The sequence below is a fragment of the Macrosteles quadrilineatus genome, unplaced genomic scaffold, assembly GCF_028750875.1.
Source record: "Macrosteles quadrilineatus isolate MER2022 unplaced genomic scaffold, UCM_ALF_1.0 Scaffold_2__2_contigs__length_208266976, whole genome shotgun sequence".
NCBI lineage: Eukaryota > Metazoa > Arthropoda > Insecta > Hemiptera > Cicadellidae > Macrosteles > Macrosteles quadrilineatus.
In genome coordinates, this window is record NW_026542595.1 from 58,457,962 (window position 1) to 58,483,185 (window position 25,224).

At 40.4% G+C, this 25,224-nt stretch overlaps 1 protein-coding gene across 1 annotated transcript in view; it reads right to left on the reverse strand.

The window, feature by feature from the left end:
• Positions 1-25,224, reverse strand: part of LOC128987349 (mucin-2-like) — a 56,736-nt gene that overhangs the window by 1,670 nt on the left and 29,842 nt on the right. Inside the window, exons 4-8 of the mRNA XM_054408150.1 lie at positions 13,705-13,864; positions 12,078-12,248; positions 11,417-11,595; positions 9,852-9,987; positions 754-8,914 (exon numbers count right to left, since the gene is read on the reverse strand). Of these exons, the coding sequence (XP_054264125.1) occupies positions 754-8,914; positions 9,852-9,987; positions 11,417-11,595; positions 12,078-12,248; positions 13,705-13,864 (8,807 nt within the window). The remainder of the gene's footprint in view (positions 1-753; positions 8,915-9,851; positions 9,988-11,416; positions 11,596-12,077; positions 12,249-13,704; positions 13,865-25,224) is intronic.

A 25,224-nucleotide genomic window follows, 5' to 3' on the forward strand; every position in this document is an offset into this window, starting at 1 on the left:
CCTCAATGAAAAGAACTTTGAATGAAATTAGGATGACAAAGTGTTGTGGCCAGAAGAGCAAAAAGCTATGCTATAGTGTTTATAATAAATTGTTTTTGTAAGGCTAAAAATGTCCTATTGGGCCTAGCTTATAAAAATACTTGTTGACTGGTAGAGAACTGTCTATTTCTTTCTCAAAGTTTTATTTCATTACCAGAGTAGAAAGTAGGTCATCGAGCGTTTTAAATATGGCCAAGAATATGTAATGCCCACTTCACCCAATTTTGTTTTTTCCACTACACTAGAAAGACTAATATTTTTAAAATAAAAATATTGATTGGAATATTCATTTATTACAGTTAGGAACATTTAAAAACTAAACAGTTTATGAATCAATGAATAATGTTTGTTTGTTTATGTTGGCAAATTCCAAAAAAAGAGAGTGAACATTACTTTTGTATTCAAAAAAAGAGAGTGACATTACTTTTGTGAATCAATAAATAATATTTGTTGGTTTGTGTTGGCAAAATCCAAAAAAGAGGGTGAACTTTACTTTTGTATAAAAAAAATGTTCACTCTCTTTTTCAAATCTCTGTTTTTCTCTTTTGGTATAATTTTTACTATTGTAAACCTTACCTATATTCCCGCAATAAACAATGTAATGATGAATTTTTGTAGGTGATAAACATATAACAAAAACAGGGGATTTCATAGTATTGTAGCGAAAATATTCTTTTTGGAACAATTGGCTAGTAAGAGGATAATATTACTTACATCTATGAAATGCATGATATCTTGGATCAGCATCCTTGCTATGGAAGTCTTGATCTTCTCGTGTGGATATTGTAGTAGAACCAACAGCTACAGAATTAATTGAATCTGGTGACAAGTCTGAACCATCAATTTCTTGTGTTGTTGTTTTAGTGAGACATCTCACGTCCTTTGATCCTGGTAAGCAAGGAGGTTTCACTCCAGTAAGAACACTCTGTGACTGGTCTGGTGGAATTTCATTGCAATTGGGATCATTACTTCCAGGGATACACCCAGGTGGAGGAAGGTAAGTTGATGGTACTTTAGTTGATGAAGGTCGGAATGGTTGCTCACAATTTGGATCTGGAGAACCTGGATAACAAGATGAAGGTGTAGATGATGGTAAAAATGTAGGATTAGGTATTGTAGGTCTAGGATATCCAATGACCGGCGGTTGTGGTGAGGGTGGTAATGGAGTTGGGTATGAAGAGGGACTCGGATACACTGTGGAGGGTGGTTGGGGAGTTGGATAGGAAGGAGGTTGAACAGAAGGATTAGAAATTTGTGGTGGATATGTTACGATTGGGCTTGTCGGACATCTGGGATCAGATGACCCATGGAAACAGTTAGGAGGTTGACATCTTGGGTCTGGAGATCCAGGATAACACTGAGGTTGGTCAAAGCAGCGAGGGTCAGTTGAACCAGGATAACAGAGTGGAGGTACAATTGGACGTGCGGTTGTACCATTACAAGTGCATACAAATGGGGTTTGAGTTGGAGGTATGTATGTTGGCTGAATTGGAGGGCACCTAGGATCTGTTGATCCAGGATAGCATTGAGGTGGTGGGGGTGGTTGAGGAGTGGATGGTGGTCTTGGACATCTAGGGTCAGTTGATCCAGGATAGCATTGGGGTGGTGAAGGTGGTGGGGGTGGCCGAGGAGTGGAAGGTGGTCTTGGACATCTTGCATCAGTAGATCCAGGATAACATTGGGGTGGTGGGGGTGGTTGAGGAGTGGAAGGTGGTCTAGGACATCTAGGGTCAGTTGATCCAGGATAGCATTGGGGTGGTGAAGGTGGTGGGGGTGGCCGAGGAGTTGTAGGTGGTCTAGGACATCTTGGGTCTGTTGATCCAGGATAACATTGAGGTGGTGAAGGTGGTTGAGGAGTGGAAGGTGGTCTTGGACATCTTGGATCAGTTGATCCAGGATAACATTGAGGCGGGGGTGGTGGTGGGGGTGGCCGAGCAGTGGAAGGTGGTCTAGGACATCTTGGGTCAGTTGATCCAGGATAGCATTGAGGTGGTGGGGGTGGTTGAGGAGTGGAAGGTGGTCTTGGACATCTTGGGTCTGTTGATCCAGGATAGCATTGGGGTGGTGAAGGTGGTGGGGGAGGCCGAGGAGTGGAAGGTGGTCTTGGACATCTTGGGTCTGTCGATCCAGGATAGCATTGGGGTGGTGAAGGTGGTGGGGGAGGCCGAGGAGTGGAAGGTGGTCTTGGACATCTTGGGTCTGTCGATCCAGGATAGCATTGGGGTGGTGAAGGTGGTGGGGGTGGCCGAGGAGTAGAAGGTGGTTTTGGACATCTTGGGTCTGTTGATCCAGGATAGCATTGGGGTGGTGAAGGTGGTGGGGGTGGCCGAGGAGTGGAAGGTGGTCTTGGACATCTTGGATCAGTTGATCCAGGATAGCATTGAGGTGGTGAAGGTAGTAGGGGTGGCCGAGGCGTGGAAGGTGGTCTTGGACATCTTGGGTCTGTTGATCCAGGATAGCATTGGGGTGGTGAAGGTGGTGGGGGTGGCCGAGGAGTGGAAGGTGGTCTTGGACATCTTGGATCAGTTGATCCAGGATAGCATTGGGGTTGTGAAGGTGGTGGGGGTGGCCGAGGAGTGGAAGGTGGTCTTGGACATCTTGGGTCTGTTGATCCAGGATAGCATTGGGGTGGTGAAGGTGGTGGGGGTGGCCGAGGAGTGGAAGGTGGTCTTGGACATCTTGGATCAGTTGATCCAGGATAGCATTGGGGTGGTGAAGGTGGTGGGGGAGGCCGAGGAGTGGAAGGTGGTCTAGGACATCTTGGGTCTGTTGACCCAGGATAGCATTGGGGTGGTGAAGGTGGTGGGGGTGGCCGAGGAGTGGAAGGTGGTCTTGGACATCGTGGATCAGTTGACCCAGGATAGCATTGAGGTGGTGAAGGTGGTGGGGTTGGACGAGGAGTGGTAGGCGGTCTAGGACATCTTGGGTCTGTTGATCCAGGATAGCATTGAAATGGGGTTGTTGGTCTCGGTGTTGTTGGAGGAAGTGTTGGTTTTGGGCATCTCGGATCTTGTGATCCTAGGTAACATTGGGGTGGTAATGGAGTTGGGGTGGTTGAAGGTTTTGGTGCTGGTGGTAAATATGTTGATGGAGGCCTTGTACTTGAGGGCGGAGGTGTAGGACAGCGTGGATCTTTGGAACCGGGGAAACATGGTGAAGGAGATGTGGTTTGAGGACATCTCGGATCAGTGGAGCCAGAGTAGCATTGGAAAGGAGGTAACGGTCGTGGTGTTGTTGGTTTTGGGCACCTTGGATCAGCTGATCCAGGATAACATTGAGGTGGTGGGGGTGGCCGAGGAGTGGAAGGTGGCCTAGGACATCTTGGATCAGTTGATCCTGGATAGCATTGGGGTGGTGAAGGTGGTGGGGGTGGCCGAGGAGTGGACGGTGGTCTTGGACATCTTGGGTCTGTTGATCCAGGATAGCATTGGGGTGGTGAAGGTGGTGGGGGTGGCCGAGGAGTGGAAGGTGGTCTTGGACATCTTGGGTCTGTTGATCCTGGATAGCATTGGGGTGGTGAAGGTGGTGGAGGTGGCCGAGGAGTTGTAGGTGGTCTAGGACATCTTGGGTCTGTTGATCCAGGATAGCATTGGGGTGGTGAAGGGGGTGGTGGTGGCTGAGGAGTGGAAGGCGGTCTTGGACATCTTGGATCAGTTGATCCAGGGTAGCATTGAGGTGGTGGGGGTGGCCGTGGAGTGGTAGGCGGTTTAGGACATCTTGGGTCTGTTGATCCGGGATAGCATTGGGGTGTTGAAGGTGGTGGGGGTGGCCGAGGAGTGGTAGGTGGTCTAGGACATCTTGGGTCTGTTGATCCGGGATAGCATTGAAATGGGCTGGTTGGTCTCGGCGTTGTTGGAGGAAGTGTTGGTTTTGGACACCTTGGATCTTGAGATCCAGGATAACATTGTGGTGGTGGCTGAGTTGGTGGTCTTGTAGGTGGTGGTTTTGGACATCTAGGATCCTGAGATCCGGGGTAGCATTGTGGTGGTGGCTGAGTTGGTGGTTTTGGACATCTTGGATCATACGATCCTGGATAGCACTGAAATGGTGGTGGTGGTCGAGGTGTTGTAGTGGGAGTTGGCCTAGGACATCTAGGATCATTTGACCCTGGGTAACACTGAGGAGGAGATGTTGGTTTAGGTATCAGTGTTGTAGACGGTGGAAGGTAGGTGGCTGGTGGTCTAGTGCTGAATGTGGGAGGAGGTGAAGGACATCTGGGATCTCTCGATCCAGGATAGCATTGAAATGGTGTAGTTGGTCTCGGCGTTGTTGGAGGAAGTGTTGGTTTTGGACATCTAGGATCTTGTGATCCTGGGTAGCATTGTGGTGGTGGTTGAGTTGGTGGTCTTGTAGGTGGTGGTTTTGGACATCTAGGATCTTGTGATCCTGGGTAGCATTGTGGTGGTGGTTGAGTTGGTGGTCTTGTAGGTGGTGGTTTTGGACATCTAGGATCTTGTGATCCTGGGTAGCATTGTGGTGGTGGTTGAGTTGGTGGTCTTGTGGGTGGTGGTTTTGGACATCTAGGATCTTGTGATCCTGGGTAACATTGTGGTGGTGGTTGAGTTGGAGGTCTTGTAGGTGGTGGTTTTGGACATCTTGGATCCTGAGATCCTGGGTAGCATTTCGGTGGTGGCTGAGTTGGCGGTTGTGTAGGTGGTGGTTTTGGACATCTAGGATCTTGTGATCCTGGGTAACATTGTGGTGGTGGTTGAGTTGGAGGTCTTGTAGGTGGTGGTTTTGGACATCTTGGATCCTGAGATCCTGGGTAGCATTGTGGTGGTGGTTGAGTTGGTGGTTGTGTAGGTGGTGGTTTTGGACATCTGGGATCTTGTGATCCTGGGTAACATTGTGGTGGTGGCTGAGTTGGTGGTCTCGTAGGTGGTGGTTTTGGACATCTGGGATCTTGTGATCCAGGGTAGCATTGTGGCGGTGGCTGAGTAGGTGGTTTTGGACATCTTGGATCATTTGATCCTGGATAGCACTGAAATGGTGGCGGTGGTCGAGGTGTTGTAGTGGGAGTCGGCCTTGGACATCTAGGATCATTTGACCCTGTGTAACACTGAGGAGGAGATGTTGGTTTAGGTATCACTGTTGTAGATGGTGGAAGGTAGGTGGCTGGTGGTCTAGTGCTGAATGTGGGAGGAGGTGTAGGACATCTGGGATCTCTCGATCCAGGATAGCATTGAAATGGTGTAGTTGGTCTCGGCGTTGTTGGAGGAAGTGTTGGTTTTGGACATCTAGGATCTTGTGATCCTGGGTAGCATTGTGGTGGTGGTTGAGTTGGTGGTCTTGTAGGTGGTGTTTTTGGACATCTAGGATCTTGTGATCCGGGGTAGCATTGTGGTGGTGGCTGAGTTGGTGGTTTTGGACATCTCGGATCGTTTGATCCTGGATAGCACTGAAATGGTGATGGCGGTCGAGGTGTTGTAGTGGGAGTTGGCCTTGGACATCTAGGATCTTGTGATCCTGGATAACATTGTGGTGGGGGTTGAGTTGGAGGTCTTGTAGGTGGTGGTTTTGGACATCTAGGATCTTGGGATCCTGGGTAACATTGTGGTGGTGGTTGAGTTGGAGGTCTTGTAGGTGGTGGTTTTGGACATCTAGGATCTTGTGATCCTGGGTAACATTGTGGTGGTGGTTGAGTTGGAGGTCTTGTAGGTGGTGGTTTTGGACATCTAGGATCCTGAGATCCGGGGTAGCATTGTGGTGGTGGCTGAGTTGGTGGTTTTGGACATCTCGGATCGTTTGATCCTGGATAGCACTGAAATGGTGATGGCGGTCGAGGTGTTGTACTGGGAGTTGGCCTTGGACATCTAGGATCTTGTGATCCTGGATAACATTGTGGTGGTGGTTGAGTTGGAGGTCTTGTAGGTGGTGGTTTTGGACATCTAGGATCTTGTGATCCTGGATAACATTGTGGTGGTGGTTGAGTTGGAGGTCTTGTAGGTGGTGGTTTTGGACATCTTGGATCCTGAGATCCTGGGTAGCATTTCGGTGGTGGCTGAGTTGGCGGTTGTGTAGGTGGTGGTTTTGGACATCTAGGATCTTGTGATCCTGGGTAACATTGTGGTGGTGGTTGAGTTGGAGGTCTTGTAGGTGGTGGTTTTGGACATCTTGGATCCTGAGATCCTGGGTAGCATTGTGGTGGTGGTTGAGTTGGTGGTTGTGTAGGTGGTGGTTTTGGACATCTGGGATCTTGTGATCCTGGGTAACATTGTGGTGGTGGCTGAGTTGGTGGTCTCGTAGGTGGTGGTTTTGGACATCTGGGATCTTGTGATCCAGGGTAGCATTGTGGCGGTGGCTGAGTAGGTGGTTTTGGACATCTTGGATCATTTGATCCTGGATAGCACTGAAATGGTGGCGGTGGTCGAGGTGTTGTAGTGGGAGTCGGCCTTGGACATCTAGGATCATTTGACCCTGTGTAACACTGAGGAGGAGATGTTGGTTTAGGTATCACTGTTGTAGATGGTGGAAGGTAGGTGGCTGGTGGTCTAGTGCTGAATGTGGGAGGAGGTGTAGGACATCTGGGATCTCTCGATCCAGGATAGCATTGAAATGGTGTAGTTGGTCTCGGCGTTGTTGGAGGAAGTGTTGGTTTTGGACATCTAGGATCTTGTGATCCTGGGTAGCATTGTGGTGGTGGTTGAGTTGGTGGTCTTGTAGGTGGTGTTTTTGGACATCTAGGATCTTGTGATCCGGGGTAGCATTGTGGTGGTGGCTGAGTTGGTGGTTTTGGACATCTCGGATCGTTTGATCCTGGATAGCACTGAAATGGTGATGGCGGTCGAGGTGTTGTAGTGGGAGTTGGCCTTGGACATCTAGGATCTTGTGATCCTGGATAACATTGTGGTGGGGGTTGAGTTGGAGGTCTTGTAGGTGGTGGTTTTGGACATCTAGGATCTTGGGATCCTGGGTAACATTGTGGTGGTGGTTGAGTTGGAGGTCTTGTAGGTGGTGGTTTTGGACATCTAGGATCTTGTGATCCTGGGTAACATTGTGGTGGTGGTTGAGTTGGAGGTCTTGTAGGTGGTGGTTTTGGACATCTAGGATCCTGAGATCCGGGGTAGCATTGTGGTGGTGGCTGAGTTGGTGGTTTTGGACATCTCGGATCGTTTGATCCTGGATAGCACTGAAATGGTGATGGCGGTCGAGGTGTTGTACTGGGAGTTGGCCTTGGACATCTAGGATCTTGTGATCCTGGATAACATTGTGGTGGTGGTTGAGTTGGAGGTCTTGTAGGTGGTGGTTTTGGACATCTAGGATCTTGTGATCCTGGATAACATTGTGGTGGTGGTTGAGTTGGAGGTCTTGTAGGTGGTGGTTTTGGACATCTAGGATCCTGAGATCCTGGATAACATTGTGGTGGTGGTTGAGTTGGTGGTCTTGTAGGTGGTGGTTTTGGACATCTAGGATCCTGAGATCCTGGATAACATTGTGGTGGTGGTTGAGTAGGTGGTTGTGTGGGTTGTGGTTGAGGAGTTGTTGGCTTCGGAGCAGGTGGTAGGTACGTGGCTGGTGGTCGAGTACTAAATGTGGGTGGTGGAGTTGGGCAACGAGGGTCTAAGGACCCTGGATAGCATTGGAATGGGGAGATTGGTTTTGGAGTTGTAGGTGGTAGTGAAGGTTTTGGGCATCTAGGATCCTGAGATCCAGGGTAACATTGTGGTGGTGGCTGAGTTGGAGGTCTTGTAGGTGGTGGTTTTGGACACCTAGGATCCTGAGATCCAGGGTAACATTGTGGTGGCGGTTGAGTTGGTGGTTGTGTAGGTGGTGGTTTTGGACATCTAGGATCCTGAGATCCAGGGTAACATTGTGGTGGTGGCTGAGTTGGAGGTCTTGTAGGTGGTGGTTTTGGACATCTAGGGTCCTGAGATCCAGGGTAACATTGTGGTGGCGGTTGAGTTGGTGGTTGTGTAGGTGGTGGTTTTGGACATCTAGGATCCTGAGATCCTGGATAACATTGTGGTGGTGGCTGAGTTGGAGGCCTTGTAGGAGGTGGTTTTGGACATCTAGGATCCTGAGATCCTGGATAACATTGAGGTGGTGGCTGAGTTGGCGGTTGTGTAGGTGGTGGCTTTGGACATCTTGGATCCTGAGATCCTGGATAACATTGTGGTGGTGGCTGAGTTGGAGGCCTTGTAGGTGGTGGTTTTGGACATCTAGGATCCTGAGATCCTGGGTAGCATTGTGGTGGTGGCTGAGTTGGCGGTTGTGTAGGTGGTGGCTTTGGACATCTTGGATCCTGAGATCCTGGATAACATTGTGGTGGTGGCTGAGTTGGAGGCCTTGTAGGTGGTGGTTTTGGACATCTAGGATCCTGAGATCCTGGATAACATTGAGGTGGTGGCTGAGTTGGAGGTCTTGTAGGTGGTGGTTTTGGACATCTAGGATCCTGAGATCCTGGGTAGCATTGTGGTGGTGGCTGAGTTGGCGGTTGTGTAGGTGGTGGTTTTGGACATCTTGGATCCTGAGATCCTGGATAACATTGTGGCGGTGGCTGAGTTGGAGGTCTTGTAGGTGGTGGTTTTGGACATCTAGGATCCTGAGATCCTGGATAACATTGTGGTGGTGGTTGAGTTGGTGGTCTTGTAGGTGGTCTTGTAGGTGGTGGTTTGGGACATCTAGGATCCTGAGATCCTGGATAACATTGTGGTGGTGGCTGAGTTGGAGGTCTTGTAGGTGGTGGTTTTGGACATCTAGGATCCTGAGATCCTGGATAACATTGTGGTGGTGGCTGAGTTGGTGGTCTTGTAGGCGGTGGTTTTGGACATCTAGGATCCTGTGATCCAGGGTAGCATTGTGGTGGAACCTTCATTGTTACTGGAACGATTTCAGTCCTCTGCCCACATCCTCCTTCACATTTTCCTGGGCATAGCTGAAAATAAATAAAATCAATATTCAATTAGCAGAAAACTAACTTTTAATACTAACTCTTTAAAAATAGTTGTAAAAATGGCGGCTGTACTCAGGTAATTGATGAGTTTTGGATATTATAAATTGATATTTTAGGTTTTTTTTGGTCCAGAAACCTAAATTTTAACTGTGGGTAAAGAGTTGGTTACTCTGTTTATATTATATATATGGTAAACACAATAGGTTAACTTTGTAGAATGTGTTTTTTTTTTCATGCCACCTATAACATGTATGGAGTGTCCCCAAACTCTCTGCACACGTTTAAAGTTTAAAGTAAATGGTTTCTGGACCAAAAACTAACTAAAATATCAATTTAAAATTTCCAAAACTCTGCAATTACTTGTACATCCGCTATTTTTTATACTAACTATTTTTAATTTTAAAATGGTTCTCTTTTGTAAAAAGAAACTACTTTGTTAACAATAGTTCAATGGGTAACCAACAATTCAAACAGCTGATTGATTAAGCTAACTAACAGTGATTTTCCTGAATGACAGCTAAATAAACGTAGTTTAGCTCACAGTATCTTAAAAATGTTTTCTCCCTTAATTATTTACTAGCCACTTTTTTTGTATTCTTGGTATCGTTAGAATTTAAAAAAAAATTCTAAACCAAACAGTTTTAAATGTCCATTATTTTGAAACTAAATACTATAGTAAATGTAGTTTTTTTAATAGATCTTTGCGTAATTAGTCTATATACCAAAGTTTTCTCTACAAAGAGCCATTATCAAATTAAATACCCCTGCCGCAGCAAACCTGCACTAAGCATATAGATTAAATACATTTCCCAGCATGTTCAGTTTTTGGATACAACATTCCTACTATTTTACCCAGCCCTTCTTTCCTACTTATAAACACAAAATGTATATTGGAAAGTTTACTATTAGGCCTACCTACCTCAATATTGCATGTGAGAAAGACTTGCTGCTTGTCTGGGAACTTGAATGCAGTCATGTTGTTGTGGGCGAGGACTGTGGCTCCCGAGGTACCTGTGTTGGTAGTGGAGGTCCAGTAGTGGATCAACTTCTTCTTTCTATCAAACACATAAAAAGTTGTTAGGTATTTAGCTAAAATCACATACAAAGAACTCACATTTACCAATATTTTGTGTCTGTTATGTTTGCAATAACCTGAAAAACAATTAAAGTACATAAAGTGTGGCCAGAATATATATTCTATAATTTCAATTAATACATCGGTCCAAGAGACTTTCTGATTCTCTTTTAATGGGGAAAGGACAGTGTGGAGAGGGGCTTGAAATTCTGCAGCGCGAGGAATGAACATACGGTAAAAGTTCAACATCCCCAAAAATCGAAGACCTTTCACAGTTTGTGGCAAAGAATAATTCTGAAGGGCTTCAATGCGATCAGGGACCGGCCTGGTTCCGTCAGCGGTGACTTGATAACCCCAAAAAAGTACTAAGTCAGTGTTAAATTCAGATATCTTCACATTTATAAGAACGCCATATTTGACTAATCTCTTGAACATATCATCAATGTAGGGGAAACAAAAACTGAGTCCCTCTATACTTCATCAATAAATCTTTGAAAAGTTTGACCAGCATTCCTCAACCTGAAAGACATGAATGGGAACTCAAAGAGACCAAATGGGGTCGTTAATTGGGATTTGCATATATGTCTTTATAAGATCTATCACCGTGTAAACTATTTGAGAAGTCATGGATATGTCGAACAGGATATGAATCTGTAATAGTGCGGGCATTCAATGCTCGGTATTCGCCACATGGTCGCCATTCATCATTCCTAATTTATATCAGGAGAAATACCTAAAATAAAGGTCTAAAGATTTCCACTAAATATGATTGTTTTAATTTATCATACTTTTTAAAGGTAACAATCAATTGTTCAGTGGAAATAAATTGAACCACTTTTTGTTAGAAAGCCTAAAAATATCTGATCCTTGTTTATTCATCTCTTCTTAGTAACCAAATTTAATACAATTATTTATAACATCTGTCAGCTGAAAGATCTGTCAGCTCACTACACAGTTTTTATTCTTTCCTCAATACTTAAAACACCAGCCATAATAGCAGACTTAAAAGCTTCTTATCAGTTTACAATATTAACAACCAACAATGTCATCAAATTAGCTTCAATCAGCTGACAATATGAGCTACGAAAACCATATAGGGTTTTGGTGATGAACATTTAAAATTAGGTACAGACTTCAGCCACCCTGTAGTTAATTGGCTTAAAATTTGCTGGTTTTCATATCAGTCTGTAAAGCATTTCTAATAACCAGCACAAAAAATGAAAATACAGTACTAACTTACACATAGCCTTTTGTGTAACAAATTAAAAATTTTCTCAAAATGGGTGTCACTAATATGTATTATTTTAACATGTTTAATACAAACAATAAATTAAAAGTGACGCTAAAACTTGATAGGCCCATCTTATAGTTTGTGTCTCCACAGGTATATTTATAGTTTGATGTTTTACTTGGGGCAGCCTTGCTTGTCGGTGAGTTGTAGTCTTGTAGTCTCTGGACTCTCGTAGTCCTCAGCGTCGTAAGCCCAGCAGTCTCTCACTAACAGGTCCAGGTTGCGGTCAGGGTCCTTGATGTACACCAACACTGTCAGCGTCTCTCCTATCTTGATTATGCCATTGATTGGAGATATCTGAAACATTACACAAGTCTCCGTTTTATATATTATCCTACTTGCACATGTGTTTCAATACCATTGGCGTTTTATAACTTTTTTTGTGATGGAACCGTCAAAACCCTTGGATCAACCCTTGGATTGAATTAACCGAAAACGGGTACATCATTTATTTATCATGTACTGTATTATGATATGAGAGTAATATATTTCAATTGCTCAAGTAATCAATTGTTTTGACTTACACTTGGGTAAATTCCTCGTTGAATATCCTTATGATATGAGAGTAATATATTTCAATTGCTCAAGTAATCAATTGTTTTGACTTACACTTGGGTAAATTCCTCGTTGAATATCCTTATGATATGAGAGTAATATATTTCAATTGCTCAAGTAATCAATTGTTTTGACTTACACTTGGGTAAATTCCTCGTTGAATATCCTTATGATATGAGAGTAATATATTTCAATTGCTCAAGTAATCAATTGTTTTGACTTACACTTGGGTAAATTCCTCGTTGAATATCCATCCAACAGTCAATGGTTCCTAGGGCAGATGACACTGACACCACCTCTAGCATGTCGACGGTGATTGGCTGGAAGTAGACTGTCTTCTGGTTCAGCTTGTCGGAGCTGGGGCATGAGATACGGCGAGCCAGATCCCATACTTCCTGTACCAAAACATATATAGGATCACTCATACAGATGCTGTTAACACATCAACAACTGTATTACTTAATACTTATTTCCTTATATAAAATTCTAGCTGCTACATACCTATCCCTTAAAGCTCTGAAACTTATATACTTTTACTTGATCTATTTATTCCTATTTTTTATGATATTTCCCCTCACCTTGAGCCGCATTTTGGGCAGGTTATCCACCTCAGGTAACTTTAAATACACTAGAGGCAGGTAATCTGCCTGTCCACTAGCTCGTGTAAATGCAGCTTTAAGGTCACCAAAAACAAAATTAAAAATTATTTTAAATGTGTTTTTGGTGGGTTTACATTTAGTAAGATTGAGTAAAAAGTATTAAATTGCCCCTTTAATCAATCCCTTAAATTCTACTCTAGCTGTCCACCATTTATGTTAGAAAACTACATTCTGCATATTGAACCTTTTTTATCTTACATGCAGCTTAAATTAGGAAAATGGAAAATGTATGTCAACATGATCCTAATTTGAGCTGTATCAATAGATAAGGAAATGTGAAACCAAGAAAGTTCAATATATTTTAGGCCAGCATCTTCCACCTAGCACAGATAGGTGAGTTGTACATGAGTTGGACACCAGACCTGACTTGGGCAGGATTAAAACCCTCAATTCATGGAACTGTCCTCATCCATGGTGGAGACAATTTCTTTGACTGCTCGGCCATTGATTAGACAAAGCTTATAATGCTTCAGCTCTCATAATACCAATGTATGAGCATATGTGTCTTATAATTATTGACTGTAAAATATTGTGTCAAGAAATCATCATTAGCTAAATGTTTGTTACAGATCAAATTTGTCTTTATAATTAAATATTTGAAATTTATTTTGATATTGAACCATTTAGCATCAGTGGTGGTGATTAAAAATTATATAATGACATGTATAAACATTACTTTGATGCATGCTTTGTAATAGGCAGTAGCGGTGTTTTTCACTATGAGAAGACATCCATCTCTAAAAGTCAAACTTTTGTTAATTTGGTTGAAATCTATCAAACAACACCAGGATAATTGGTTGAAGGATAGATAGTGAAATTCAGTCACCTCATAATCTAATAAATATGTAGATAATATGCTGTTTCACTGCTGTCATTATTTAATTTCTTATATGAATCCTTCTAACAGTTAGCAAATGTGACACAATAAATTGACTAGCTGTGTAAAAGGAGACATTTTACTAATAATGTTATGAAATAAGAAGCCCTTGTAGGCTTTGTCTTAAAAACCAAAACATGATTTAAAATAATTGTGAGTCATTTTAAAGGTAGGCCTACATATGCTTAGTTTTTATAATATTGTACCATCTCTAATCTCTAAATCCACAAGTAACAACAAATTCATGCAGGACCTATATATTCTTAATACCAAATCGTTAGTTTCCAGAAGGAGGAAAGGAAGTTTTTACTTTACCTGAACAGACTCGTCTGTCTGTATGACTAGCACGTTATCCATTGCGTGGCCGAGACCACATGAGCCTCCGGAACATTTGCCTAGTGAAGGGCGACTGCCGCAACCCTTCAGAGGTACCACGAAGCTGTAGTCAGCCAATCCAGTGCCTGCCTGGACATACCTGTTACCAAACAAACCAGATTTTACTTATTTACTTAAGGTTGTTTAAAAAATTTGGAATGCAATCTTGCATCTGGAATTAATAAAATACACAGTATTCATGCCAATTTTAATCATAAACCCTAACAAAAAGTAATATCTAAATTGTATCTGAAATATGTTTTTAACATAAGGTTTCATATAAATATAAACAAGAATTCACTTGTTGGGAGACCATTGGGGCTATAACCATCAGAATAATAGAAATAGTAGAATTTTTTGTTCAAAATTATGTCATCTGCATTTCATGCAGTGTTGCCACTTTCATTTCCAAACGAGTCACTCAACTAGTGATCACTAATGGGGAAATTGCTTTATTAGTCCTTATCAATTGATGTTCTGGTTGGTTGATTTTCTTGAGTGCCGTTTGTCTAACACTTTGACTGTTGGATAAACTATTGTTAGGCTATATGTTATCAATTTAGGCCTATGTAATAGTTATCTCTGTGTAATGTAAAAATGTTTTTTTTCACTGTTGTAATGTTGGCAACTCTGCTAGTAGAAATAGAGACTATCTTCTCAAGTAAAATGGTGTTTTACTATAACCTAATTACTGCCTTAAAACTAAACTTAAAAACCCTTTAAAAACTAATAGGTTATGGGGCCAGATATATAGTAAAACCATAAAAACATTAAAACCATTGTGAAAAAGAGGAATAAAGTTATCATGAGTTCCGGGAGTGAAAGTGAACTGAACAATGTCGGCAAACTCAAGGACGTCGAATCGTACACCATGTGGGACTTCGAGGTTAAAATTCTTTTTAAGTCCAAAAATCTCTGGGATATTGTTGATGGAACAGAAACTTTGGATAATCAAGAAGATGATAAGAAAAAGAAGGCTTGGAAGTCATTAGATGCAAAAGCACAGCACATCATAATAATGACTATAGACCAATCAGTTAAAATGCATGTAGTCACTTGTGACACTTCCAAACAAATGTACGACACTTTAAAACGCCTTTTTCAAAGAGATACGACACAGCAAAAGTGTTCTTTATTGCAAGAATTCTACAACTTCAAATTCGATCTTCAAAAGGACATGATGTCAAACATAGCCTACATACAGAACATTGCTTTTAAGCTTAACAGACTTGACCAAAAAGTGGACGACACGATGCTACTCACAAAGATCCTGAGTATCCTTCCAGACCAATATAAACATTTCTCCAGTGCGTGGGATTCTACCAGTGCAACCGAGAAAACCCTCGAGAACCTGAAGGCTAGACTGTTGCAAGAAGAGGCGAAGACCGTGAGTGACTGTGAGCAAGTAGCTTTTAAAACCAAATCTCAAGGTAGGCCTAGAGTTGTAACATGTTATTCTTGTAAGGAATCAGGACACATTCGTCAAAACTGTCCTAACGTAGGCCTAAAATCAAAATTTTGTTCATACTGTAAGAAACCTAATCATGTAGAAAGTGAATGTTTTTTGAAAAATAAGCAGCCTAAAGCATGCAATATATGTAAGAAAACTAACCATTCTGAAAAGAATTGCTTTTTCCGTAACAAATCTAAATTTAAACCTAAAGATGACTGTAAAACATCTTTTCTGAGTCATGTAAATCTGCCAACAAACAAGTCTACACAACTAGGCGATTGTGTTAACCTATGCGATAGCGTTAATACCAAATCTTTCATTATTGATAGTGGTTGTACCCCTAATCACATGACAAATGATATTTCTATTTTAGAAAATGTAAAATCATGTACTAAAAGTATTTCTGTTGCAAAGAAAAATCAAAGCATGCAGCAAATTGCTGTAGGAAATGTTGACTCTGACCAATGTACACTAAAAAATGTTTCTTATGTACCAGAGTTAAGTAATAACCTAATGTCTGTCAATGCAATTACCGAAAACGGTGGCGAAGTATTATTCACAAAAAACAAGGTACAAGTTCTCAAAGATAAGTCTATCATTTTAGAAGGGTGTAAAAATAAAAGTGGTTTGTATGTAGTTCAGTTAACGGAAAGTGTAAATGAAGTCGCTACTGTAGGCCTAAGCAAATTTGATCAAAATGAATGTAGGCCTAAACCTTTTGATACAGAAAGTGTAAAACCTATCCAAAAACAAACCAATGTACCGGTAATCATAAAGTCAAACACTAGCCCTACTACACGTAATGAAGTAGCTTTAGAATGGCATAGAAAGTTAGGTCATATCAGTTTTCCGTATATGAAAAAGTTGACAAAAATTACTAATGGCATTCCAACTGATGTTTATATGTGTGAAGATGAATTTTGTGATATTTGTATTAAATCTAAGCAAGTAAGGAATCCTTTCAATACATCTAGAGTAAAAGCTTCTAGACCTTTAAAACTGATACATTCTGATCTTTGCGGTCCGATTGAACCCTTGACTCACGATGGTAAAAAGTATTTTTTAACTGTTATTGATGATTTCTCTCATTTTTGTAAGGTGTATCTATTAAAAAGTAAAAGTGAAGTGTTTAGCTACCTAAAAGAATATGTAAATGAAGCAGAAGCTCATTTCAATCTTAAAATTTCTAAAATAAGGTGCGACAATGGTGGTGAGTATGTTGCCAGTGGTCTGAAAGAGTATTGCAAATCTAAAGGAATTGTCATAGACTACACAGTACCTTATTCACCCCAGCTCAACGGAACAGCCGAAAGAATGAATCGCACATTAATGGAAAAGGCTCGAGCGATGATCTTTGACTCTAATCTACATAAAGAAATGTGGGGCGAGGCTATTTTAACATCTGCATACCTACTTAATAGAAGCCCTACTGTTAACCTAGATACAACACCTGCTGAAAAATGGTACGACAGAAAACCTGACCTTTCAAGACTTCAAATATTTGGCACAGTAGCCTATGCAAAAGTCTTAGGCTATTTAAAGAAATTGGAAGCAAGAAGTAAAGAAGCTATTTTTGTCGGATATGCAATGAACGGCTATCGATTGTGGGATCCTGAAAAAAGAAAAATATTTATCTCTAGAGATGTGATTTTCAAAGATGCAAACTCTGAACAAATTAAAATAAAACAGATGCAAAATAATTTTTCTGATGAAGATTGTACACAAACTGCAGAAGATGAAGAAAGAGAAGAACGCATGCATGAAACTCAAGGAGAAGATCAAGAAAACCAACTAGGTGCAAACCTAGAAGAAGAAAATATTGGAAGGCCTGATATAAATGAAGAAATTGAAAATGAACGACACTACAATCTGCGACCAAGAATAAATATGAAACGACCTTCAAGATATGAAGAAGAATATGAAAACGGCCAAGTTCTGCTGACGTACAATGAATGTATGACTAGTAGCGATAAAGAAAAATGGGAATTGGCCATTAAGAAAGAAAAACAATCCTTAGAGAAGAATGAGACTTGGGAAATAATAGATGAAAAACAACTGAATGAAAATGATGAAATACTAACAAGTAGATGGGTGTTTAAAATTAAAGAGGATGGGACATATAAAGCCCGTTTAGTAGTTCGAGGCTGTGAACAGAAGAAAGGAAATTTGGACTTTAGAGATACTTTCAGTCCAGTTGTGGAAAGTGCTTCTTTAAGAATTCTTTTCTCACTAGCTGCTCAAGAAAACTTACATATCCAAACCTTCGATGTAAAGACTGCTTTCCTGTATGGGGAAATTGAGAATGATATTTATATGAAGATACCAGAAGGATTTAAGGAACAAGGGAAAATTTGCAAACTCAAGAAAGCCCTCTACGGTTTAAAACAAGCTCCAAGTCAGTGGAATAAGAAGTTAACCTCATTTCTGAAAGATGAAGGACTAATACAGCTCAAAACCGATCAATGCCTGTTCAAGGATATTAAAAATGAACTTTATTTGGCTATTCATGTTGACGACGGCATCTTAATGGCGAAAAATCAAAATAAACTTAAAGACCTGCTAGAAAAACTCAGAACTAATTTTGAGATGACAATTAACAAGAATCCAAATATGTATATTGGAATGGAAATAACCAGGAAAAAGGAAGGCATCTATCTCAGTCAAACAAACTATGCAAATCAAGTACTCAACAACTTTAATATGACAGAGTGTAAGTCAGTATCTACTCCCTTAGAAGAACAGACTAAGATTGTTGATGAAGATGGAAAAACTAACTTTCCTTATAGAGAAGCTATAGGAAGCCTTCTCTACATGACTAATAAAACTAGACCAGACATGACATTTGCAGTTAATTTTGAAAGCCGCTCTACCGAAAATCCGAGAAAAAAGGATGTCCAAAACATCAAGAGAACTTTGAGATACCTCAAAGGAACAAAAAACAAAGGAATATTTTTTCCTTCAACAAGTTCTAAAGACCTAAGTATTCAAGCGTACTGTGACTCAGACTACGCAGGAGATGTAAAGGATAGAAAAAGTACAAGCGGATATGTCCTGCTGTTAGGAAGTGCACCAATTGTATGGAGTTCAAAAAAACAACCAATAACTGCTCTATCAACAGCTGAAGCTGAGTACATATCTGCAGCTGAATGTTGCAAGGAAATAAAATACATCAAGACTCTAATCACAGAACTGACCGAAAAAACTGTGAAAACCACCCTGAATGTTGATAATCAAAGTGCCATAAAACTCATCAAATCAGGTCAAATGAACAGAAAGAGTAAGCATATTGATGTGAGATTTCACTTTGTGAGCGAACAATTTCACGCCAAACTATTTGACTTAAAGTACTGCTGCTCAGAGGACCAATTGGCTGACATATTCACAAAACCTTTGTCCAGCACAAAATTTTCAAAGTTTACAAGTCAGCTATTAAGTAATGTGTAAAGACATAATTTAGCCTACACAAATCATGCAGGCTACTTAGCATACTATTTTTAAATGGCAAATATTTTTTTAGAGAAAAATAAATAAACAGCCTACTGTCAATTTCATACTTATAATTTGTTAACATGATAGGTACTTGACAATTTCTTATGTAAAATAATATCATGTTCTAATAAAATAACACTATTTTTCTGTATTTGTAAAAAAAAAAAACATTTGTACATTAAGGGAGTGTGTTGGATAAACTATTGTTAGGCTATATGTTATCAATTTAGGCCTATGTAATAGTTATCTCTGTGTAATGTAAAAATGTTTTTTTTCACTGTTGTAATGTTGGCAACTCTGCTAGTAGAAATAGAGACTATCTTCTCAAGTAAAATGGTGTTTTACTATAACCTAATTACTGCCTTAAAACTAAACTTAAAAACCCTTTAAAAACTAATATTGACGAGGGCTCTTGCAGCCTGAGGCTTGGCGGGGCGAGTGCCGGCCAGGTACAGTAACCACGGTGCGGCGGGTATGAAGGTGGAAAGATCGACCAGAGGGGGGACTAGCAACATTTGTTTTAGGTATGAAATGAAACTGTTATAACCTAACCTAACCAAACTTGCTGATTATGAAAACATTGAATGAAGGCTTACTATCGAATCAATATTAATTTTCAATCGATATTAGTGTAGCCCAGTTAAGAAACTGTACCCAGTGAATCCGTTACATCCTGCCCACTACACCACCTTCCACTAATACCCCTCCCCTGAATCACTCTTACGCTCTGGGGAGTGGCACTCGGGCCTATCTGACGGTTTTGACAGTTTATCATTCCCACGGCTAAGAATAGAACGACACTTGCTCCGTTTCCCAATTTTCATCACCATTTCTTAATTCGTTCAGAATAGAATAGAAATAAAATTACAGTAAAACAACATTTAAACAATGTCATGATTTTGAACTATAAAAATTAGGTATCCCTTTAAGTGTTTTTTTATATTTTTTGTACATGCCCGAATATTCCAGATCATTGTTTTTATAAAGAAATGATCAAAACCATGGTTGTTATTGTTAGTTATTAGTTTATGCCATTAGTTTATTGTTTGTGCTTAAATAATCAGTTACAAAATTCAAAATAGCAAATCAATTCTCTCACTACACCACTCCTCTGTACACTGTCATAAATTATATTTTATCATTGGTTATTATCTATCACATTCCTAATAAATCTGTAGCCAGTTTTGGAATAATAATTGATATAGTTGACTTTAGTCACTGATTGAGTTTGCTAAATTTGGTCAAATACCGGTACACAAATCCATCAAATTTAAAATCTATTGTGAACTAAAGTATTTTTTAAATATCACATCAAATATCAAAGTACTTACCAACAACTAAATAATAAAATCACATTTGAAATAAATTAGTACTCACTCAGTGAGTTGTTAATTGATCTTTGTTCTACTTAAAGAAAAAAAATCAGCAGTTCAATAATTGATGAGATGTCTACTACTAGTACCCAAAAGACAATTAATTGTTATAAGTCGTACTGATATGGTAAGCCCTGGTTAAAATTTTGAATCTAAGTTTTACCAAAGATATCTATGGTTTTACTAATAGACTTACTGCAAAATCAACAAACCACCTGTTAATATCCTATGACACTGTACTCAATGAATATGCAAAAAATAATATTGTCTGAAGTCTATTTAAAGTACCTACCTATAAAAAAAATTAAAATTATTGTTATTAAGTGTAGGGTCAATACCCTATAGGCAGAACTGTGTGCCTAATACATAATTTGAAAACCAAAACCAATTGATTTTATATAAAATTGACAGAGATTAAAAAACTCGCTGTGGCTCTATAACTTATTATGAAATATAAACTGGATCCCTGAAGATAGGGGCAGGTCCCACCCAATGAAGTAACAGAACTAGTTCTGGCTGTGGAATGTAGAGCAACCACCTTGCTGTGAAAGTGACAGTGACAGTGACCGAGACCTTGATCATGAACTGTGGACTGTAAACCAGTTACATTTCCTACATCGCAACCTGTTACATTTGCTGTGCTAGTACAAACCGGACAGGTTAGAGTTCACGCTCCTCATTGTAGTGACAGTGGCCGATAATTTGATCATGAACTGTGGACTGTAGACCAGTTAAAACTTCCTGCTATATCGCAACCTGTTACCTACATTTTCTGTGCTAGTACAAACTGTGTTACAGATTAGGGTTCACGCTCCTCATTGTAGTGACTGACCAAGACCTTGATCATGAACTGTAGACTGTAAACCAGTTACATTTCCTGCTACATCGCAACCTGTTACATTTGCTGTGCTAGTACAAACCGTGTTACAGGTTAGAGTTCACGCTCCTCTTTGTAGTGACAGTAACCAAGACTTTGATCATGAACTGTGGACTGTAAACCAGTTAAACTTCCTGCTATATCGCAACCTGTTACATTTGCTATGTGCTATTACAGACAGTGGTACAGGTCACACTCCTCATTGTAGTGACAGTGACCGAGTCCTTGATCATAAACTGTGGACTGTAAACTTCCTGCTATATCGCAACATCTGTTACATTTGCTGTGCTAGTACAAACTGTGGTATAGTTCGCGCTCCTCATGTAATGACAGTGACTGAGTCATTGATCATGAACTTTGGACTGTAAACCAATTACCTTTTCTATAGCAGTCTGTTTCGTTTTCTCTGCTAGTACAAACTGTGGTATAGTTCACACTCCTCGTTATAGTGATAGTGACTGAGACCGAGACCTTGATCATGAACTGTGGACTGGGACCAGTTACATTTCCTGCTACATCGCAGCTTGTTACATTTTCTGTGCTGGAACAAACTGTCGTACAGTTCACACTCCTCATTATAGTGACTGTGACCTAGACCGAGACCTTGATCATGAACTATGGACTGTAGACCAGTTACATTTCCCGCTACATCGCAACCTGTTACATTTGCTGTGCTAGTACAAACTGTGATACAGTTCACACTCCTCATTATAGTGATAGTGACTGAGACCGAGACCTTGATCATGAACTGTGGACTGGGACCAGTTACATTTCATGCTACATCGCAACCTGTTACATTTGCTGTGTTAGTATAGACAAAGCCCTTAAAAGTGCTGCACAGTAAAGTCACTAGTTAGAATGTACAGCTGTACTAACACAAAGTACAAAAAAAGTATAGATAAAAAAAAGTTACGATACATACTATTATATAATATTACTATGTATAATATTAGTTACGATACCCTATTATAGGCAAAACGATGGCTTATACAAACAGATGGTATTTAATAACAAACAGCAGGGGACCAAAATCCCACTGCCTATCAGTAAATAACATAGTTACCGTACTTGTGCAACTAGTGAAGAGGCACATTGCGCTCGCGTTACACATTGTATTTTTTTCCTACAGTTACTATTAAAGCATATATAAGTAATTAGTCCATTAAACACGAAACAACACGTTTTAGGTTAGGTTAAATCCAAGTGTTGAACTAAAGTAGAATGTTAACACGAAAACGAAACAACATGTTAAGTCGTAGTATCAACATTCAAAAGCATGTGAAAGGCTGCACCAGCTGATTGTAGTCATAGTAAGTGATGCCAACTTATTTCCAAGCGTTACACGTATTACGAGCCTAAAAAGCACACTGTTTTGTGTTGTTTGGTTGGAATCTTTGGTAGGAAAGGAATTATTTCCAAGCGTTACACGTATTACGAGCCTAAAAAAGCACACTGTTTTGTGTTGTTTGGTTGGAATCTTTGGTAGGAAAGGAATTATTTCCAAGCGTTACACGTATTACGAGCCTAAAAAAGCACACTGTTTTGTGTTGTTTGGTTGGAATCTTTGGTAGGAAAGGAATATTTGTTTTGCTAGGCAGATCTAAGTTTAAACCAAGATGAACCCTCATCCTTTCCCTCTACAACGATCATTTTATGAGGATCTGTGTAACACATTTAAAACATCAGTTATTCATTGAGAGAGTTAACAGAAGAACAACCATCAGACCATCCAGCTCATGATCGATTGCCTCCTTATTAATATTTCATCCAAGATTGTATGCTTCCTGGAAGACTGACCTATAGTTGTACCCAGAGGCAGAGAGAGGGCGAAGATGAGTCTGAGTGCACGAGCTGCAGTAACAAGACCAATCAGCTGATTTCGCAACTAACTACCTGTTCCGACAACTGATTTGCTTTCCGCCCGTATCACTTGATGAACGAGAATCGCTAACATTTTACTCGTTGTTTATATTTGTACATAAATCAAGCCCGATTACGACTTTCACTTTGATTAGGAGCGAAGCAGAACAAGATAACAATACATTCCAATACCGGTATGTGTAGTAGGTACTGTGATGCGCGTGTTATCAGCTAACCGGACCTAAGTCCAGCCCAGGGGTGACACGACTATAATTTTATACATGACTAACAGATTCACTTTCAATCCCCGCCAGTAATGACAATAATGGCGGGAAGGTCGCCGGCGGTTTCCCGGACAATTACGGATCCAGCCGCTAATTCTGAGAGTCCGGCAAATGCCAAGGTCAGGGGGTCAGGGACATTTATCTGGCTCTACTCCACCACTGATCAAGCATTCTTAGTTTGATAATTAATTCTAAAAAATAGCCAGTTAAAGACTAAACTACTCGGAAATATTTAAGGTATTTTTAAAATTAACTTTATTACTCATTATATTTTTCAATTATCATATTACTTGACAGGTTCGACTCCTGGCACATCCACAAAACATATCAAGTTTGGACAGCTTGTACTGACTGAAGAAACGTGTTACTACACTGTACCCTATCTCACCTTCTATGATTAAGGCAATCGTAGACAACGGGAAAATAACGTATTAACATTATTTACTGGAAACATTACAGTATAATGTACGGAATTTCATACATTATTGTAATATGTAATAATAATGTAATGTATGTAAATGTAATATTTCTGTACACCATATTACGATGTTATCAGTGCCCTACAGTCAAGACACAGGGCAACCGGTAACAACTATGGGGGGGGGGGACTTTTTGTATGAAAATTTTTTCTTCAGTAAAACGCTGTTACTTATCGGGATAAGCAGTCTAATAAAAGCCGCGACGGGAAGAGGTAGGCCTACGTAGGAGCAGTGCGATGGTGGAATTATCGATTGAAACATTATAATGAACAGTGCGAAGATGGCCGGTAAAACCACTGCGGTGATGGAATGAATAAGCGGTCAAATGGCGGGATGAACAGTGCGGTAGTGGACATAGTGGGAAGATGTAGGTGGGAAGATTGCGGTGATGAAAGACGTCGGGAAGAACAACGCGGTAAAAAATAGTGTAATAAGATGCCGGGCGGTGCAGTGCGGTGTGATGGCAAGGTTGTCGGGCGACCACTTACGTAACTGTCGGGGTCATTGCCAACCACTTTCACTACCGATACAGTAGATAGATACTGAGCATTGATACTCTTCTGTACACCATCCTCCAAGCCTACCAAACAACATACTATCATCGTGCAACCACATAAAGGAACATGCGTGGGAAGTTAAGTGCGGATTTAAATATCCAGCATTATATAGTAATCAAACACTACTAATCAGATGTCTTTGTGAAGCCAGTTAGTAGACATACCACGACTGGAAAGCTCAACTTATTATACGCCTTGTATAATCTTTTAACTAATCGAAATGTTCGTGTATTGTATCACCACACCCGCAAAATAAACATTGTATAGATTTTATATATTTTTTATGCCATCTGAGGTGGTGCCCACTACCATTAGAAAATTATGTTGAACAACTTTTAATGACAAAAAATGCTACTAATTAAGAAACCATTCAACGCAAAAATCATCTCTCTAAAAAATCCATGAATTAGCTGTCACAAAACAAAATGTTATCGCGGTTATGGACCACCCGGTACATTGAGAGGAAACAGAACGATCGATTCACGAGACGTGGCGCTAGTCGTCACAGTCATATAGACTTGGACTTGGATTCGACATCAGTCGTTCGAGAACACAATATGATTGCAATCAAGTCAGAGTTACGTGATTCAAAGATGAGAAGTTGAAGTAGTCTTCATAATTACAGTTGTGTGCTGTTGATGTATGCAGAGTTTGGTTGATCAAATCCGCCTTATCATTTCGTGACCTTTACGTCAGTAGACCCGCGGGCAATGAGGTGGATGGTTCCACTTCACCACCAAACCACGGAACTTTACATTCACACGGAAGATATAATACACTTGGTTACACTATGTAAATTTTTGTTATTTAGTAGTCATTAATTAGACGATTCCAATAAAAATTTACCAAAAAAATATTACAAAATTAGTTTTTAATAATATAATATAAACATACAGAATGACTGACCACGTTTAATAATGGAATCCCCTAACGATTTTACTGCAGTGCAGAGTAATTTCAGTTGTCATGACTATTGGATACTTAAGTTGTATCAATTGTTCAATTGATCAATTGTTTTTGCCCTCCCAAAACATCTGTTACGAATTTCGCAGGAATTAAGCTATTACCGGTACCGCAGGCAGCACGGA